Raw genomic sequence first — 21,364 nt, 5'->3', positions numbered from 1 at the left:
GCTGCCTTACATATTTCATGCATTGGGATGTTTCCTAAAAAGGCCATTGAAGCACCTTTTTTCCTGGTTGAATGTGCCCTGGGAGTAATGGGCAGTTGTCTTTTTGCTTTAAGGTAGCAGATTTGGATGCATTTAACAATCCATCTGGCTATACCTTGTTTTGATATTGGGTTACCTGCATGAGGTTTTTGGAATGCAATAAATAGCTGTTTAGTCTTTCTGATGTTCTTTGTTCTGTCAATGTAGTACATTAATGCTCTTTTGACATCTAATGTATGTAGTGCTCTTTCAGCCACAGAATCTGGCTGTGGGAAAAAAACAGGTAGTTCTACCGTTTGATTTAGATGGAACGGTGAAATAACTTTTGGTAAAAATTTTGGATTAGGTCGTAGGACGACCTTATTTTTATGTATTTGTATAAAAGGTTCCTGTGTTGTGAACGCTTGAATTTCACTTACTCTTCTCAGAGATGTAATGGCGATGAGAAAGGCAACTTTCCAGGTTAGGAATTGTATTCCGCAAGAGTGCATGGGTTTGAAAGGTGGGCCCATGAGTCTTGTTAGGACCACGTTTAGGTTCCATGAAGGAACAGGTGGTGTTCTTGGTGGTATAATTCTTTTAAGACCTTCTATGAATGCTTTGATGACTGGTATCCTATACAAGGAAGTTGAATAGGTAGTCTGCAGGTATGCAGATATTGCTGCAAGGTGTATTTTAATAGAAGAGAAGGCTAGCCTTGCTTTTTGTAAATGGAGCAAGTAATTTATTATATGTTTTGGAGTTGCGTCTAGTGGTTGTATCTGATTATGATGGCAGTAACAAACAAATCTTTTCCACTTACTTGCGTAGCAGTGTCTAGTGGATGGCCTTCTGGCCTGCTTTATGACCTCCATACACTCTTGGCTAAGTTGTAAGTGTCCGAATTCTAGGATTTCAGGAGCCAGATTGCTAGATTCAGCGATGCTGGATCTGGGTGTCTGATCTGTTGGTTGTGTTGCGTTGCGTTAACAGATCTGGTTTGTTCGGCAGTTTGATGTGGGGTACTACAGAAAGATCTAGCAGTGTTGTGTACCAGGGTTGTCTTGCCCACGTTGGTGCTATTAAAATGAGTTTGAGTTTGTTTTGACTCAATTTGTTCACTAGATAAGGGAGGAGAGGGAGAGGAGGAAAAGCGTAAGCAAATATTCCTGACCAGTTCATCCATAGGGCATTGCCTTGGGATTGCTTGTGTGGGTATCTGGACGCGAAGTTTTGGCATTTTGCGTTCTCTTTTGTTGCAAATAAGTCTATCTGAGGTGTTCCCCAGAGTGTGAAGTAGGTGTTCAGAATTTGTGGGTGGATTTCCCATTCGTGGACTTGTTGGTGATCTCGAGAGAGATTGTCTGCCAGTTGATTCTGGATCCCTGGAATAAACTGTGCTATGAGGCGAATTTGATGGTGGATTGCCCACTTCCATATGTTTTGAGCTAATAAGCTTAACTGCGTTGAATGTGTCCCTCCTTGTTTGTTTAGATAATACATCGTTGTCATGTTGTCTGTTTTGACAAGGATGTATTTGTGGGTTATGATTGGTTGGAAAGCTTTTAGTGCTTGAAAAACTGCTAATAATTCTAGATGATTTATATGCAGTTTTGTTTGATGTATGTTCCATTGTCCTCTTATGGTGTGTTGATTGAGATGTGCTCCCCACCCTGTCATGGAAGCATCTGTTGTTATTACGTACTGTGGCACTGGGTCTTGGAAAGGCCGCCCTTTGTTTAAATTTATACTGTTCCACCATAGAAGCGAGAGGTAAGTTTGGCGGTCTATTAACACCAGATCTAGAAGGTGACCCTGTGCTTGAGACCACTGTGAGGCTAGGCATTGTTGTAAGGGCCTCATGTGCAGTCTTGCGTTTGGGACAATGGCTATGCATGAGGACATCATGCCTAGGAGCTGTAGTATTGTTCTTGCTTGTATTGTTTGATTTGGAGACATGTGTTGAATGACTCTGTTGAAATTGTGAATTCTTTGTGGAGTTGGCGTTGCTACTCCTTTTGTCGTGTCTATTATGGCTCCTAGATATTGCTGTACTTTGCTTGGCTGAATGTTGGATTTTGCAAAGTTGACGGTGAACCCTAGTTTGTAGAGGGTTTGTATGACTTGATTTGTGTGGTTTGAGCATTGTGTGAGCGAACTGGTTTTGATTAGCCAGTCGTCTAGATACGGGAATACATGTATTTGCTGCCTTCTGATGTGTGCAGCGACTACTGCTAGGCATTTTGTGAATACCCTTGGAGCGGTTGTTAAACCAAAAGGCAATACTTTGAATTGGTAATGTATTCCTTTGAATACAAACCTTAGATATTTTCTGTGTGATTGATGTATTGGTATATGGAAATACGCGTCTTTGAGGTCTAGGGTTGTCATGTAGTTGTGTTTTTTGAGCAATGGTAACACTTCTTGTAGTGTGACCATGTGAAAGTGGTCTGATTTGATGAATGTGTTTACTACTCTGAGGTCCAGAATTGGTCTCAGTGTTTTGTCCTTTTTTGGTATCAAGAAGTACAGTGAATAAACTCCTTTGTTTATTTGTGTGCTTGGTACTAATTCTATTGCATTTCTTTGCAGTAGTGCTTGAACTTCTATCTCTAGAAGCTGTGAATGGTGTTTTGATAAATTTTGTGATTTTGGTGGTATGTCTGGAGGGAATTGCAGGAATTCTATGCAATAACCATGTTGGATAATTGCTAGGACCCATGTGTCTGTAGTTATTTCCTCCCATGCTTCGTAATATTGACCTATCCTTCCCCCCACTGGTGTTGTGTGGGGGGGGTGAGTGACGTGTGAGTCACTGCTTGTTGGTAGTGGTTTTGGGGCTTTGAAATCTTCCTCTATTCCTAGGGAATTGCCCTCCTCTATACTGGCCCCGAAAGCCTCCCCTGTACTGTCCCTGGTAGGTGGACGGTGCGGACTGTGAGGTACTGGCTTGTGTGGCCTGACCCCGAAACCCTCCTCTAAAAGGTGTTTTGCGGAAGGTGGTATAAGATCCTCTGCTCTGCGGGGAGTAGAGTGCGCCCATGGCCTTGGCAGTGTCAGTGTCCTTTTTGAGCTTTTCTATGGCTGTGTCGACCTCCGGACCGAACAGCATTTTTTCGTTTACTGGCATGTTAAGTACTGCCTGCTGAATTTCCGGCTTGAATCCAGACGTTCTGAGCCATGCGTGCCTACGGATGGTAACCGACGTATTAATGGTCCTTGCGGCTGTGTCTGCTGCATCCATAGAGGAGCGTATTTGATTGTTGGAAATGTTTTGACCTTCTTCAACAACCTGTTTTGCTCTTTTTTGTAGATCTTTTGGGAGATGTTCAATGAGATGCTGCATCTCATCCCAGTGGGCTCTGTCGTATCGCGCTAGCAGCGCTTGTGAGTTTGCGATGCGCCACTGGTTTGCTGCCTGGACAGCGACCCTCTTCCCGGCTGCATCAAACTTTCTGCTTTCTTTATCTGGGGAGGTGCATCCCCAGAAGTGTGTGAATTTGCCCGTTTTCTGGCAGCCCCTACCACCACAGAATCTGGTGGCAGCTGAGAGGTGATGAATACAGGGTCCGTAGGAGGCGCCTTATATTTTTTGTCCACTCTAGGCGTTACTGCCCTGCTTTTGACTGGCTCTTTGAAGATCTCCTTTGCATGGCGAAGCATGCCTGGGAGCATAGGCAGGCTTTGGTAGGAGCTGTGGGTGGAGGAGAGGGTGTTAAATAAAAAGTCATCCTCTACTTGTTCAGAGTGTAGTTCCACATTATGGAACTGAGCTGCTCTAGCCACCACTTGTGAATAGGCTGTGCTGTCTTCAGGTGGTGATGGCCTAGTTGGGTATGTGTCTGGGCTGTTATCAGACACTGGTGCATCGTACAAGTCCCATGCGTCTTGATCTTGGTCGTCGTGGCTCATGGCGGTGTGAGCTGGCGAATGTGACGGGGTGTAAGTTGGTGAAGCCGGAGTTACAGGTGGAGGCGAGGGAGGAGGTGTTACCGTCTTTGCTGTTTGTTGCTGAGGAGCCTCTCGTGCTACAAACTGAAGTGTTCTCTTTCTTTTGACAGGTGGAAGGGTACTGATCTTCCCTGTCCCCTGCTGAATAAAGATACGCTTCTGCGTGTGATCCACTTCAGTGGATTGCAGTTCCTGTTCGAATCTGTGTCTTTTCATTTGTGAAGACATAGAAAGTTCTTCAGTATAGGAGCCTGAAACTGGGTCTGTTGGTGCTTTTTTCGGCTCCGAAAACCCTGTTGTTTGTTTTTTCGGCTCCGAGGTAACCTTCCTCTTCTTTTGTGCCGAAAAATCTTGGCCTCTATGATCTTCGGCGCCACTGTCTCGGCGTCGATCCGTGTCGACACCGAACTCTCGGTGTCGATGCTTCTCTTTAGCACTCTCTCGGTCCCGAGGAGGCTGCGTGCCGGTGTCTCGACCGGAGTCGGACGATCTCGACACTGAATGGGCCTTTTTCGGTGCCGATTGTTGGTCACCGTGAATTTGGGTTGAGCCATGGCCGGTTGGCAGTGGCGTCCCCTGGGCCTTTTTGCCTTTTTTAATTTCTGATCTCGACGTCTTACTCACTGTTTTTGGATGGTCGAGTTCGTCGGAGTCTGAATCCTGGATGGAAAAGGATTCCTCCTGTTCCTCTTCTGTCTCGAACTGTCGATGCTCTTTTGGCGTGGACGCCATCTGCAGTCTTCTCGCTCGACGGTCGCGCAGAGTTTTTCGGGACCGGAACGCCCGACAGGCCTCACAGGATTCTTCGCTGTGCTCGGGTGACAGGCACAGGTTACAGACCGAGTGTTGGTCCGTATAAGGATATTTGTTGTGGCATTCAGGGCAGAATCGAAACGGGGTCCGTTCCATCGGCGTTGTTCTCCACGCGGTCAGGCCGACTAGGCCCCGGCGGTGTGCCGAAATCTACCCCGAAGGGCACCGAAGCGCTTCGATGTTCAATGCGTTGTCGTATGTGTTTATCTCGAACCGGATCGCAACGATACCGTCGAAAATCTTCCGTTTTCAGCTATCTTTCCGTTCCGAAACTCGGAGCGACAGGAACACGTCCGAACCCGATGGCGGAAAGAAAACAATCGAAGATGGAGTCGACGCCCATGCGCAATGAGCACAGAAGGAGGAGCCACTCGGTCCAGTGACTCGAAAACACTTCTTCGAAGAAAAACAACTTGTAACACTCCGACCCAACACCAGATGGCGAGCTAATGCAGACCATGTGTATCTACAGCGACAGATGCCATCGAACCTCATATTTTCCTGATTTCCGTTTGCTGGCTTTATTTGTTTTAAGCTGTCCATCTTGAGTTTGTACCTTCCCATGTCCAAATCTTATTTACAGTATCCTTCTGCATTCTTCCTATCTGTAAACAGGTCTGTAAATCTTGTTCTCATCTCGTCACATTTGCTGTGCATTCAAAGATCAAGCTCAAATGTCAGGCCCTGTCTTCCGAGTGCGCTTGTTTACTTTTCTTTCTCCAACTTTAAAGTGAGAGGATCTGTGTGACAATCTTGCTGGATACTGGGGTTAGGAACGATTTTTTTTCTGACAACATTTAAATTAACTGTGTATTTCAGAATATATCAGAATTAGGAACACAAATGAAACACATTTTTTGTTATTTATGGAGTGTGTTAGAAAGAAATACTTTAACATGATAAAAACAAATTATTACACTAGGTGATGGAATTTCCACAGATTTTCGTCTGTGCACTATATAGTTTTATTAGTAGAACTGCAAGTCTGTGCAAATCTAATGATCATTTCAAATGAAAATGTGTTGTCTGTAATGGCAGAGTGCTATCACACTATTAATACTCCACTCACCCACTACTCTGCACCACTCCACACCATTGCACTCTACTCTGCACCACTCCATTTTCCACCACTCCACTGCATTCTTCACAACTGCACTCTACAACACTCATGTCTAGGCCACTTCAATTTACTCTGCACAACCCCACTCTTCGCCACTGCACTCTATGTCAATACACTTTACTCTATTACACCCATCTCTATGTGCTGCAATCTACACCAATCCACTGTAAACCACTGTAATCTACTCTGCACCAATGTACTCTGTCACAACACTCAACACCAATTTACAGTTTGCCTCTGCACTCCATGCCAGTATGCAACTGCACTCTACCCTGCACCACTCCACTTTATGACACTTCACCCTAATCTGAAACAATTTACTCTACACCACTTCACTCCATCTGCGCCACTCCACTTTATGCCACTCTACTCTTAACCACTGCACTCTAAGTCAGTGCATTCTACACAACTGAACACTATGTCACTGCACCCTACTCTGCATCACTGTATGCCACTACTCCCTGTGCCACTGAACTCTGCCACTCTACTGCACAACTGCACTCTCCACCACTCAATTCTCTGCCACTCTACCCAGCAGTACTCAACTCTGAGCTTCATAGGCTAACATTAGGGCTGCCCTCATACAGTACTGAAGTGGTAGCTGCTGATCTGAAAGGAGTAGGAAGGTCATATTTAGTATGGCCAGAAGGGTAATACCAAATCCTGCTGACTGGTGAAGTTGGATTTAATATTACTATTCTAGAAATGCCACTTTTAGAAAGTGAGCATTTCTTTGCACTTGAATCTTTCTGTGCCTTACAATCCACGTATGGCTGGGCTTGGTTGACAGCTCCTTGTGCATTCACTCTGACACACCCCAAACACAGGTTACTCAGCCTCACTTGCATACATCTGCATTTTGAATGGGTCTTCCTGGGCTGGGCTGGGAGGGTGGAGGGCCTGCTCTCACACAAAGGACTGCCACACCCCCTACTGGGACCCTGGCAGACAGGATTGAACTGAAAGGGGACCTGGTGCACTTCTTAGCCACTCTTTGAAGTCTCCCCCACTTCAAAGGCACATTTGGGTATAAAACAGGGCCTCTGCCCTACCTCATCAGACACTTGCTGGAGAAGAAACCTGAACCAGAACATGCATCCTGCCAAGAAGAACTGCCTGGCTGACTAAAGGACTCACCTGACTGCTTTCTACAAAGGACTGCTGCCTTGCTGTTGCCCTGCTTCCTTGCTGAACTCTTGTCTGGCTGTAAAAGTGCTCTCCAAGGGCTTGATAGAGCTTGCCTCCTGTTCCCTGAAGTCTCAGGACCAAAAAGACTTCTCTTTTTCATTTGGACTCTTCGTGCGCCGAAAAGTTTGACGCACAGCTTGCTCTGCGGCGAGAAAATCGCGCACACAGACGCGACACCTCCGGGACTGTTGGAACTTCGATGCACGGCCTTGCAAGGACAACGCCGCCTGACTTCCAGAGGGGAAATCGACGCGACGCCTGCCGTGAGACCGTGAATTCCACGCACAGCCTCCCGGAACAATGCGCAGCCGGAAAACAAGCCGAAGAATCCACGCACAGACCCCGGGACATTTGGTAATCCCGTAACCCACAGAAAGAGACTGTCCGCGCACCAGAAATCAACGCACAACTTCCCCGCGTGAAAATAACGACGCAAGTCCGTGTGTGCAGAGGAGAAATCGACGCACACACCATTTTTCCACGTATCTCTCCTTCTGCGGCCCTTTGCGGAGATTTTCCACTTTAAACCAGGTACTTTGTGCTTGAAAGAGACTTTGTTTGCTTTTTAAAGACTTAAGACACTTTATATCACTTTTCAGTGATATCTCTACAATTTCACATTTCATCTTTATTCGTTTTGACCTACAATTATCCTGATAAATATTATATATTTTTCTAAACACTGTGTGGTGTATTTTTGTGGTGCTATATTGTGTTATTGTATGATTTATTGCACAAATACTTTACACATTGCCTTCTAAGTTAAGCCTGACTGCTCGTGCCAAGCTACCAGAGGGTGGGCACAGGATAATTTTGGATTGTGTGTGACTTACCCTGAATAGAGTGAGGGTTCTTGCTTGGACAGAGGGTAACCTGACTGCCATCCAAAAACCCTATTTCTAACAGCCATGTTTAACAGCAGCCACTCTGGTGTAAAACATGGCAAAAACACATAGGGCAAAGCCAATAGCTCTTGCATCCAATGCTTGTTTACTCTATGCTTGCAAAATATGTGGCTGGGTGCCTGGCATGGTGTCAAGACACACCATGATAATGGAGAAGGGGGAGTGTATATACCTTAACAGTAAGTCAATAAAATGGGAACACTGCAGTATTATAATACTTCACACTACAGCATTCTAATACTATGACAAAAATCTTCTTAAAAGTCACCCAGCTAGCCATTTCTCCTGAACATAGTACATAGAAATGAAGGATCTGGTATACATTGTGAAAGATCTTCCACAGAAAAGGCAATATGAGGATTTTAAAAAATAAAATAACTTTGGCACAGCCTGAAGAATCTGCGCGAAACTATTCTAAAAAAGTGAAGTGCATCTAATATGGGGTCTTCAGGGCACGTTTTGTGCAGATCCAATGTTTAAGTGGTGGACAAGGAAAACGGGCTGCATGGGTGCCAAAGTGCCATTTTACATTTTAATTCCTATAGAATACTTTGGTCTCCGCAACAGACAACACATTTGAACAGGCTTCCACAGAGGGTTCAGCGCACGGCCTGCCACATAACAGCCATGCAAACCATAACAAACACAAAGGCAATTCTTATACCAACAAATAACAAAACCTAAAAACGTAATGCAATTAAACAACAGTACAAAATCAAACCAATAAGAGACATTACATTCAAAGTCGTATCATGGCAAGGTTAATGTGAAGTTTAACGTCTGTGAGACAGTTTACAACATTTATAGTTGCAGTTGTTTTGATTTAGGTCATAAGCACTTCATTTGGTCTACAAATTATGGTTTGCATGGCTGTTTTGTGAATTATGGATAATGCACCTAACCGCAACTTGCAAAGTACTCAGAAATTACACTTTACCCTTCTCCGTAATTAAGTATGCCGATGACGCGGGTATAATGATGCACTCGTTATGGCTCAAATGTCAAATAAATCCCATCAAAGCTTACAGAATCACAAATGGAATGAAAACAAACATCCTGAAGTACAAACATCAAGTACAAAATAAAAAATCATAGCTTTCAGCCTTGTTTATGGGTAACCAAAGTGTAGAGATTTGGAACAGTTCATATATGTAGGCAGCACAGACGATTTACACAACAGAACAAATAGGAAAAACAAACCAGGGTCAAGAATACAGCAAATGAACTCATTAGGTTCACTCCAATTTCAGACGCTGCTCTCTCCTATCATCCTTAAACGACCTTTGATGCAGGGAAGGATGCCTTGGGCTTCACGTACCAGCGTCAAATATGCAGACAACCTCTTCACCCAGTTGGGTTTTCAAGGAACCACACACACTCTCAGAGCCTAAAACACAGCTGAAGTCCTCTTCTAAATCTGCTCAAATGTTTACACCCACTACAACAGCCCATAGGAAATAGTATCTTGAAGTAAGGCACCAACCGGATATGGCAACCAAAATATTGAAGACTGTGAGAAATTGGGTATTTGGTTGCTCAAACAACAGTCATAAAACTGCAATGTGACTCGACCTATTTTACATGACATTTTTCTGTTCTTTGTGGACACACGCTGACAAAACTTAAGCTTAACCTTAAACCACCTTTTCATGTCTGCTTGTAGGTAAGACTAGAGGGGAGAAATATGCTCTGTTGCCTCACCCACCCTCTGAGTTATTGGTCTGGGATCTCAAATTTGTATTTACCAATGTACACAATTTTGTAAAGATCCACTGAAGTCTTCTTAAAAAGACTGTTAGTTCTGACCTACCTAAACCAAGACGAGGATTAGAAAAGTGCACCGTACGAACATATGTAGCTACTTACATCACCACCGAGAACTCTGGCCAAAAGAAAAATGGTCAATGATCCAAATATCCAAATTGTAATAATCCAAGAAACCACCTAAAAAGTAAAACAAATCGTCAGTTATAAACAGTAAAAGTTTATAAAATGTACTGAAAAGTGCTATTATGAAACCAGCCAGAAAGTCATGAGTTACAATTAGACTCTGATATTTTAACAGAAAATATATAAATTATGATCTCAAGTAGCATTTAGACAGTGTTTTAAAATGGATTCTTTTATTAGAGAACCAGCAGTTCCAAAAATATAAATTTGTTATAAAAAGACAAATAAATACATTCATTAGTGCACAAATACAGAACAATATTTTCCCAAACCAATGCTAATCATTTCGCTTAAATATGTAAAAGGGACACACTTTTGGTCTTAAAGAAATTTGCAGAAACCTAATGTCAATGTGTGGATGTTTGTTGTAGAGATGAATTTAAAGTAAAAATCTCGGTTACACAACATAGATTAATAGCTCAGGTTCTTGATTATCATGATTTAAGACACAAAATAGTTCCAAAGAAATGGTTACAATACAAACCCAGTTATGGTTAGGTAACCTTTCCATCACTCACAAGCCCGCCAAGCACTGCTTATCACCACACATGACATTAATCATGACATATTAAATTACATCACTAAAGAGATATCAAATAACATGACTGAACACATCATCCAATAGTACTAACGCTCAGCCATCGGCCATGTACAGTGCAGATAACTGCACACCCTGAACTCGATCCTTTTCAAATATCCTGAACCTGGTGCTTATGGCCAAAGGCAATTATTTCCCACTTAAATTAAATTAGGTGTTCCCAGAGTAATTTAAACAGCACCAATATGGGTAATGTCATCAGTAGTCAGCACTGCATGACGAGACAAGTTATGGTTTCCCAACCATAAGTGGTGAATTTCAATGGTTTCCATATTGCATGTACGGAACTTCAGGCTTTGGCTTTCAGCCACGGCATTGTGCTCAAGCAGCTGCAGGGCCAGGCAGTGCATCCAGCCAACCATGGGTAGGCAACCCACGCTGCACCGAGCCTTTATCTGTGTATTGCAGGTTAGTTAAAGAGTCTCATACACCCTACTACAAGTGGCCAAAAAACCCTGCTGCATGCTGCCAAAGTGGGCTCTGTGTGTCCAGCGCCCACTGCACATGACCATGGATAGCTGCTGGGTCTGGCTGCCAGCCAGACCTGCATCCATTCTTCAGTGGGCAGTGAAATAAACCCCCCCCCCCCACATCACAAACACTTGAGAATAATGAAGCCATTGTTAATACTTTTTTGTATGCTTTCTTGAATTTGACTTTTCTTTTAGCTTTTTAAAATAACTTTTGTAATTTTTGTTGATAGGTTTTATAAAGGAAACTAAAGACAAAGTCTTTTCATTTGTTTGTTTCAGTGTCATTTAATAATCCTTGCTAGTGGTCAGTCTTGCCTCTTTGCCTCTCCCTGATTCTTTGGGAGCAGGGACTAACTACTGTATAATTAAGCTTTGTCACTCCTATCTGTTCTTTGGGGGAGATTTTTTCCCCCTTGGTTTCCTGCTTGGGTTCGACAAAGCTTCTCTTTTCATTTCCACAGCATTCTTGCTCTCAGTTAACATAACCAAGTTGTTCCTGCTTATATTTGACATGCTTTACTTAATCTAGCATTCTCTGTAAGTGTTTGCTTTTTTCAGCCAGCATATTACTTTTGTCTCCCCTCCCTCATAACCTGGCGGCACAGCATTAAACTTTTCACAAAACGGGCACCACGCTTCATTTTTCAGCACGGCGCCCAAAAGTCATAGGGGATGTGCTCAATTCATGATTGCATGGTGCAGTACCTTATGTGGCCAAAAGAAGACCCAAGGAACAGACTGCGTTACTGCACCCTTTTGCCTGCTTTGTGCACATTGGAACAATTCCAGGATTTTTCAGCCAGCATATTAAAAGTGTAAAAGCGCTAACGTGACCATGTTGTTCCTGGTTACATTTCACATGCTTTACTTAATCTTTGGTATTGTTTATGCCACATTGCTGCTGTAGAGACAAGACGCCATCAACGCAAGAAATCTTCGGTGAGCTTGTTTTAATAGGTTTAGTATTGTATTTGAAGCAGTGGTGTGGCTCGGTCTGAGAGAGGAAATATGTAATCACTGATAGCCACAACCACCTTTGCAACGCCTCTTCAAAACACCCTGTGTAGGAAGCTGGCTCCGTATATACTATATCAAAAGGAGATATAATGTGCATAGAGTCCAGTGGTTCCCCAGAGGCTTAACAGACGCTAAAGTATATAATACTAACGCTCTCTTTTGTGGTAGTGCGGTCGAGCAGTTAGGCTTATCAGAGGGTAGCGCAAAGGATTTGTTGCACAAACACAGAAAATAGAAAAAGCACACACTCAATGACTTAACTCCAGACCAATGGTTTTTATATAGCAAAAAAATATTTTCTTAATTTATTTTTAAAACCACAAGATTCAAGTTGCAGGTAAGTACTTCAATAGATTCGTATATCACACACGTATCAACAGTACTGTGTTTGAAATCGATAAGTTATACCGTTTTTTTAAATATTGGCAATAATCCGTTTTAAAACTTGCCAGTGCAATTTTCAGAAACAGTTCCAGAGGGGAAGAAAAGTTAGATTGTTTTACAGGTAAGTACAACACTTACAGTTTCAGTCTCTAGGGGTTAGGAAGTCCACAGGTCGAGGCGCAAGTTAACCCCAAACACCCACCACCAGCAACACGGAGCCGGCCAGTGCAGAGTTCAAAGTGTAGGCAAAATTAATGTGGCTCCTATGGAGACTGGGGGAAATCGGTTTCAGATCTGAAGGCAGATAAGTACCTGCGACTTCAGAGGGCAGACCTTGGGGGGTTTAGAGGAGCACTGGGGGCCCAAGTAGGCACCAAAAATACACCCTCAACAGCACTGGGTTGGCCTGGTGCAGGGTGCTAACAAGATGTCGGGTCTCCAATGATTCTCTATGACAGGACCCCAAGGGTTACTCAGGGGCTGCACGCGAGGTCTAGGGGGTCGTCTTGGCAAACCACAGGCTGGACAGGGAGGAGGGCAGCCTGCTGAACATTGCTGCACCAGAGGTTGGGTTCCCAAGGGCTGGGGGCTGTGGGTGCAGTTGTCCTAAGGCATCTGATATCTTCGTCCAGAGCTTCGGGGTCAGGGGGATCCTCAGGATTCCCTCTCCAGGCATCGTCGTGGAGAGGTCAACCAAGGCTGGGCAATTGCTCAGATTCACCAGGGGATCCTCTCTAGCTGGTTAGGCCACCTGGACACCAGCCGAGGGCCTCCGGTGCAGAGTGGTTAGGAATCATGCATTCAGAGTGAGGTTGGAGTCCTTAGTTGTTGTTTCTTCTTGGACAGGGCCGCCCAGGGCAGTCCTCTGGAGCTTGGCAGAGGTCACTGGTCCCGCTGGATGCGTTGCTGTTCTTTTATAGGTTCTTTGAAGCAGGAGACAGGCCGGTAGGGCTGGGATCAAATCAGTTGTTGTATTCCTTCTTATCTGCTGGGGGTTTCAGCTATGCAGTCCTTCCTCTTGTCAGGTCGCCAGGAATCTGGGTTCAGGGAGGCCCTTAAATCCTGGATTTAGGGGTGTGACAGAGGTCAGAGGGCAGTAACCAATGGTTGCACCCTCCTTGTGCCTACTCCCTTTGGGCAGGGGGGCACAACCCTAATCCTATTGGTCACTGTCCTCCAAACCAAGATGGAGGATTCTGCAGGGTTGGGGGTCACCTCTGCTCTGGACACCTTAGGGGTGGTCCTAACTGGGGTGGTCACACCTCTCTGTACCCCCCTCAGCGCCTTGAGACCCTTACGATGACTAGTGCGCTTTACAAATTCTCTGATTGATGGACTGATTGGTTCCCTAATTTTTCCACCAGACTTGTCGCCAAAAGTGGGCTTTGTCCGGGGGTGGGCAACTCCACTAGCTGGAGTGCCCTGGGGCATTGTAATCAGAGGCTTGGCCTTTGAGGCTCACTGCCAGGTGTTACAGTTCCTGCAGGGGTGAGGTGCGAAGCACCTCCACCCAGGACAAGCTTTGGTTCTGACCACCGAGAGCACAAAGGCTCTCACCTCATCTGGTCAGAAACCTGTCTGAAAGTGGCAGGCTGGCAAAGACCGGGTCAGTCCTACACAAGGAGTTTGGCTACCATACAGGGGGCATCTCTAAGATGCCCTTTGTGTGCATTTATCAATAAACCCCACACTGGCATCAGTGGGGATTTTTTGAGCTGAGAAGCTTGATAATAAACTTCCCAGTATTCAGTGAAGCCATTATGGAGCTGCGGAGTTCGTAATGACAAACTCCCAGACCATATACTCATTATGGGTACACTGCACTTACAATGTCTAAGAATGGACTTAGACACTGTAGGGCATATTGCTCATGCAGCTCTGCCTTCACCTGTAGTATAGTGCACCCTGCCTTAGGGCTGTAAGGCCTGCTAGAGGGGTGTCTTACCTATGCTACAGGCAGTGGTTTGTGGGCATGGCACCCTGAGAGGGGTGCCATGTCGACTTTGCCTTTTTCTTCCCATCAGCATACACACAAGCTGCAAACGCAGTGTACACATGCTTGGTGAGGGGTCCCCTAGGGCGGCATAATACATGCGGCAGCCCTTGGGGACCTTCCCTGGACACAGGGCTCTTGGTACCATGGGTACCTTTTACAAGGGACTTACCTGAGTGCCAAGGGTGTGCCAACTGTGGAAACAAAGGTACAGATTTTGGGAAAGAATACTGTGCTGGGGCCTGGTTAGCAGGATCCCAGCACACTTCAAATCAAAGTTGACATCAACACTAGGCAAAAAGTGGGGAGGGGTGGGGGGGGGAACCATTCCAACAGTGGCACTTTCCTACACCCTTGCAAATACAAAACCTGAATGGGTTTGCAGCCTTGCCATAGCGCCAGGCCGCCTGTTGTTTCCTCACAGTCTGCAACAGTCTCTCCGTCACCTGCGCTTCACACTTCTCAAACTGTTTCATAAAACAAATGTCAAATCACAGTGCTTTTTTCTTTATGTTCCTATCCCCGAGGAATAATTTGTCCTGCGGTTGCAACAGAAACAGAAGAAACAATAACAACTCATGGCGGCTTAGGACCTCCAGATCATAAATAATGCAAAAAATAATCTATACATTAGACAGTCACAAGAGAGAAAAAAGTACGTTTTGCTTTATTCATTTCTTATTTATTCTCCCTGGCAGCAGATCCCAGTGAGGCAATTAAATATCAGCAGCCTTCAAAGTGATACAGTGTATTGATCTAAGTCATCATCGGACATCATAATCAAGTACATGTTTTATGACTGGATGACATGCCAGCTCACATCTTGCTGCCTACAGAACGTTCAGTGGACTAAGGTCATCCATAACCTAAAGATAATCTACACAACTGATAAAAATGTTAATGCTAACCTGGATCCCAATTCACTTTTCAATTAAATATTCTTAACGGGCTATCCTGTAATTTTCCGGCTCAAATTAATCCTGTACAAGATTTGTTAATGAAACATCTTACAGAGTCTCCCCTGATGCCACGAGGCTGGTCAAAATTCAATGCAGCAGTGAAAGGGGTTCAGTTTGTGTCCGCTTTAAACAGATTCAATACAATTACATACATATGATCTACCTTTCCCCAAAATGCCTACGCGCTATATACCGCACAAGGGATCAGAGATGCCTGAGATGTTCTGCGGAAGTAGCAGATTTTATTCATATGGTATGGTACTGTGCTACACTACAGACATACTGGACAGATGTCCTTCCCCAGCTGCGGGAGCCACAGGATGGGAGATGCATCAAACGATTATGAAATACCTCCTTCTACTGACCCGGAAAAAAAAAATTGTAGACGTTATGCCTTACTGGGCCTTATTGTGGCAAAGTGCCACTTGGTAATCCACTGGTTGAGTCCACAAGCCCCAACCAGAGAGGCATGGGAGTCAGACATGACCGAGTTGCAAGGTGCAGAAGAGGCTCATATGCAGAAAACCAGAAAAGATGCAAAGGCGGAAGATGTGTTGTTGGCATGGGCAGAAATTATGAGTCCTGCTTACATATGAAGATTCACAGAGGACTGAACCGTCTCTCCAGCAAGAAGAGGATGGGTGACAGAAAACATTGATAAAAATACTGAATAACAACCACACCTCTTGTGACTGCAAACACTAAAGGTAACGCATAACAGGGGAAATATAGCGGCGAACCCTCTTTGGAAGCTAAGAGGAAGGGAACGTAGGGTAGGTAGGGAGGGACAATCAGTTGAGTATTCCGTTTACTTGTTCTAGTTGATGGGAGATTTATAGCAATGTATACTGATCACTTGCCTTTGCTGGTCCAAGTTGGACAATCACTTACAAATATTTGTCTGATGTATACAAAAGCTACAGTCTTGTTTAATAAAAATAAATAAATACATTTGAAAAAAGATATTTTATTGAAGTACCATGCTATTGCGTTTAAGATGCCACTTTTCACCGTTTTGAGGTTACATGCTTTTGGGCATAGAAAATGTGCTGCACACGAGTTTAGCGGCTGGAGGTGCATTCTGGCTCATTTGGGTGTGCTCACCGCAGTGTGTCCCATCACATGGTCCCTTGGAGCCAGACTGCGCACTCCCCCCAAGGGATTCTCTTCCTCTGATGATAATCACACCTCACAAGGTATAATGACAATGGGCTCATGTGCTAGGCTTGCAGGCAACAAGAGGGATTCTTGAAATATTTATTACTGAATTTGAAAGCAATTTTATTGCAGCTATGAATAAGAAATCCATAGGTACATTACAATATGATAATTTCTACCTGTGGGCACCTGTTATTGGATAACATTGGCTTCTCTCTCAAGACTCGCAATATTCACGCCTATGCTGCTCAGGAGGCGCAGCGATTATTCAATAAGCGGGGTCCCCCAGGGTATTTATTAACATATAGTTGGGGTAAAACAAATCTGCTGTAGAGTCACTGAGTAGATATAAGGAAATACTTTTTATAGGGAATATAAACAGTTTAAGATAAATGGTTACACTGCATTACTTTCTGCCAGTCTGTTTTCATATCATTATGCAGACTATGTTTCTTGCATTGCATTGTTATTTTTATTATGGTGTCTTCTAAGGGCTATTCTGAGCATTACAGTCAAGACACTAAAATATGCGCTGCACTCAAAAAAATTGCCTCAATGCTTTGTGGGGCATTCCTTTTAAAACAACATTTTTGTCCATAACGCATCATGTGGTGGTCCAAGGACAATGGGACCACCATCAAAATGTTCAGCACAACACACACTTTCTGTCTAGGGTGTCTTTGGGTCCCCACACTAGGTTGTGGGGGGAACCCCAAAATAAAAAACCCTCCCACCAGTCAGTGTCTATTTAAGTTCTCTCATGGCTGTAACTTTTGTTTTACAGCTGGAGTAGTTTGCATTTTAAGGGCCTTGTTTTAATATTATACTAGTAGGCCTGCTAGGCCTGAAAATGAGTAATGCACTACGCCCTCTACGGGCTAAATATATGGCTACACTGCATTACTTTCTGCAATTCTTTTTACATGTGGTTATGCTCTCTAGGGGCTGACTATATGGCTTCATGGCCATGTTTCTTACAAAAACATGGATTTTGCAATGTTTAGACACGGCTACAGTCCGAACTGCTAAATGGAATTACACAAAATTTGGCAGAAAGCTAGATCTTGGTGTAGAAAAAGCCCTTTTAGTAATATGGTGTAAATGTGTTCAGTAGTTTGGGAGTTATTAAAGGGAAAAAATATAGATATCTAGGGATGCGGTTCCGTGGGTACCTGCAAATCCAAGCAAAATACAAGGCCCTGATTGGCTGGCCACAACCTGAAAGGAAAGTTGCCGCTGCCAGTTTGTTTCTTGGCTGGGCCCCCGGGGAGAAAACCTAAATAAAAACACACGTAAGGAGTCATGATAGCGGTATCATGACCCCATAGGACACATGGAGGGGTTGGTCTCTAAGGACCCCTCATCGGCAAAAAATTGCCCAATTATTTTGGCCAGTCTGCAAATTCATTGTGGCGCACAGTATGACCCCCAGTGTAAATCCACGGATCCGAAGCCCAATGGAAATATTTTTTTAAAACCTCACACACCACACTCCCTACACGTACGGCCAAAGGATGTGTGCAGCGTGGGGTTGGGTGCATGCGGGTGAGGGGAGGACGGTTGTTAGTGGGGGGGGGGGGGGAGGTCAGTGGCACGCCCTGGCCCAAGGTCAGGCCATGCAAAGGTTAGGGGGACGTTATAGTTAGGTTCACATTTTACCCAAACAAAACCTTCAAAATTCAGGAGTTATAGTTATGCTCATAGTTCTATTTATATAAAAGAACTTTAACTTGTGGCATTAATTAAGTTTAGGCCACAAGTTATAGTTTCTTAACATAAGTAGTACTATAAGCATAACTATAACTGCTGAATTTCTATGGTTTTGTGTAGGTAAAACGCAAGCCTAACTCTTACATCCCTGTAACATTTGTTTTTTTCAGTGAATTTCATACATATACATTAAACTTGACTTATTTTTTCAGTGTTCAAAATATTTCTTTATTGTACTTCTTAAGGTATTGTTTCATCACTCTTGAGTGGACTTGCTGGTTTTGTTCTTGTCGCGTATGCAGTATGTTGGGAACATCTAAAGTTGAGAATCAGATTTTGACTGATTGTATTGTAATTTCAGTAGCAACATCTTCCTCTTACTACTCTTGCTCCATGCCTTGTTCTTTCAGCATGGGAGAATTCACTGGGATGTGCACCTCTTGAGATATTTTCTCATCTCTGTTGTCCCAAAGGAGTACATGCCTTGATATCTTTTTTGTAGTACCTGGTCATAATGTGTGCAAGTTACCAAGCGGGCATTTTCTTTTTTTTAACCTCTTGGGTATGTGAAAACTTCCCAGGCCAAGGATTCTTTTTGTGGCTGCCCACGTTGACTCAAAGGTGTTGCCATTTCTTCATCTTTCTCCAGATATTGTAAGTCTTTTGGGTCCTGGCTGTGCTATTCTCTTTTCCTTGGAAATGTTTGTTTTACAAGACGTCATGCTTTCCAGTTTTTAATCTCTTTCTCTAGGCACAGAAATGGTGCCTGGAAAAAAGAGGGTTGTGGGATACCTGGAGGACAATTAGTGGTCCTCTTATCTGCTCCTTATGTCCAAGTGATTAGAGAACCATTGATTGTTTTTTAATCTCAGCATAGGCAACCAGAATAATTTGCTCAGCTTCTAAAGTGTTGAACAGGTAAGTTTCCTGCCAAGATATTAAAATAAAAAAATCCCCACCAAGAACCCTTAATATCCGAGCCCATCCATATTACCAGTGATAGAGTTTAGATGAGGGGTAATCTGATGATGAAGAATTCCACTTAGACGGCTGGCGTGTGTGTACTTGGAAGAAAAAGATGTATCTAGTATAGCAATGACAGATACATCAGTGGCTGGTGCTCCCCATTATTTGGATGAAAACATCTTATGAGGTCACATAAGTCTGTAGTAGTTTTGGCTTTGGATATGAGATCTGATCTGACACATTATGTGATGAGCAGTGCTTTGTAGACTTTAGTACTTCAGGTAGATAAAAAAGTAGTCTATCCACTGTAATATTCACTTTTGTTTCTCAGGTGTTCAAGATCGCTCCTAGATACTTAATGGTCAGAATCTGGACTTCGTTGAGTTGAAATGGTTGATGGTATTTTCCAGAAGAGACACTGTCATTTGCGAGTCTGAAAGCCTCCTGTCATCTGGAAGCCTTGATGAGCCAATCGTCTAGCTACTTAAATTAAGACGGCTTCTTTGTCAGATGCACTACCATGACTGCGAAGCATTTGGAGAAGGATTGTAGGGCTGAAATTACAAAGACTATATGCAACTGGGATGCAGAAGTATGGTTCTTCTAAATTGTTTGCAAACATACAGTCTTCTTGATGAAGTTGGGGCTTCACCTGTTGAAGGGCCTGACATCCTGATTTTATTTTCCTTTTTAACTAATTATTTTCAGTCTTCAAGCAGAGACTGGGTATGAACTCTTGTTTGGATCATTTTTTTCAAAACATTAAGTAACTATAGTACATTTCTCCCTCAACAACTTGTTTTCCATAAGAATTTGAACATCTCCTTTTACCCATTCCTGATCATTTTAGGTGAACATGTTTGTGCATGAATTATCAAAGGGGAAGAGGAAGATTATAACCTAAATCCATAGCTATTTTTTCACAATTCAATTCAGCACTCCTCGGGCTTTTCTTTATGAGTTCATGCCACAACTGCATAGGATTCACTAGGTTTCCTCCTCTACAGTGGTGGAGTGGAGGAATAAGGCATTATTTGCCTCTAGCGCATGGTCTTTACTAGGGCTGCGGATAGTTGCTGATCATCTCTTTTTCTTGCATTAAGCTGTATTGGCTGCTTACATTACGAATGATGACGTTGATGGCACTGACAAGTTTCAACACCTCAGTGCCATGAGCGCTGTTAATGGTAATTTAACACAGTTGTAATGATATCTGCTAAATACTTTCCTCATTTTTTAAAACCCCAAAGCTTTCCAACTACCCACATCTGATTTCATGTAATGCATCTCATCATCAGACATCTCACCCAAAGAGAGTACTTTGTGTAAAACCAAAGATGTAAAATCCTCAATCAGGTGTGCTGTTTCAAGCTAGTAAGGCAAAACAATGGGACCATTTAGGAAACAGGCAACAGCACTAGTGTTGACATAAGATTTGAGGAACTTAATGCTGTTGACAAACTAGTTGAACATCAAAACACCCTCCTTCAGCATTTCATGAAAATACTCTTATCTGCAAACCTCTAGACGGCCTACTACAGTAAACATATATATATTCCCCATAGTGCAGTTGCCTTTGTAGCATTTACAGATGTAGAGGAGTCTTGCATAATCCCCTGCCCAATCTCATATACCTAAATAATAGTAATTGGCAGTATAATCTAAGAATATTCAACTTGAGAGACTGGAGTAAAAAGATTGCAGATCCTACACAGAGAAATTCAATCTTAATCTCCTGCATCTTATTTGAAAGTGACGACATGAACATAATGGCACTGTAATACAAACTGAGGCAAACAATTATTTTGAAAGCCTTGCATTATCATCTACCCATTGCAATGTATGCAGTAGATAAAGAGGGAGCATCTGTTTTGTGAGTGAAGCAAATTATCTATTCATCACTTTTGGCTCAAGAGACTGTTGATAAATATTTTAGAGATGCATAGTTGACTCTGAGACTTGTGATACAATTGCCTGCGCATTGACCCTTTACTATGAAGATCTCTAAACAAAATCATGTCACAAAATCCTTTGTAAACCAAAGGACCTGCAGACATACCTAGACATAAACCAAAAAGAATGCTTAGAAACTCTTAAAAGATGAGAACAAATGTGCCTGTTTTTGTTTTTCTCGTGCAGAGATCAATTCATCATTGTTCAT

General features: G+C 43.4%; 1 protein-coding gene across 1 annotated transcript in view; it reads right to left on the bottom strand.

Moving 5' to 3' along the window:
• Nucleotides 1-21,364, bottom strand: part of YIPF4 (Yip1 domain family member 4) — a 165,690-nt gene that overhangs the window by 49,103 nt on the left and 95,223 nt on the right. The window contains exon 4 of the mRNA XM_069234454.1: nucleotides 9,862-9,939. Coding sequence (XP_069090555.1) covers nucleotides 9,862-9,939 — 78 coding nt within the window. The remainder of the gene's footprint in view (nucleotides 1-9,861; nucleotides 9,940-21,364) is intronic.

The sequence above is a fragment of the Pleurodeles waltl genome, chromosome 5, assembly GCF_031143425.1.
Source record: "Pleurodeles waltl isolate 20211129_DDA chromosome 5, aPleWal1.hap1.20221129, whole genome shotgun sequence".
Taxonomy (NCBI): Eukaryota; Metazoa; Chordata; class Amphibia; order Caudata; family Salamandridae; genus Pleurodeles; species Pleurodeles waltl.
Note: the sequence above shows the minus strand (reverse complement) of the source record. Positions and strands in the feature narration are given on the sequence as shown.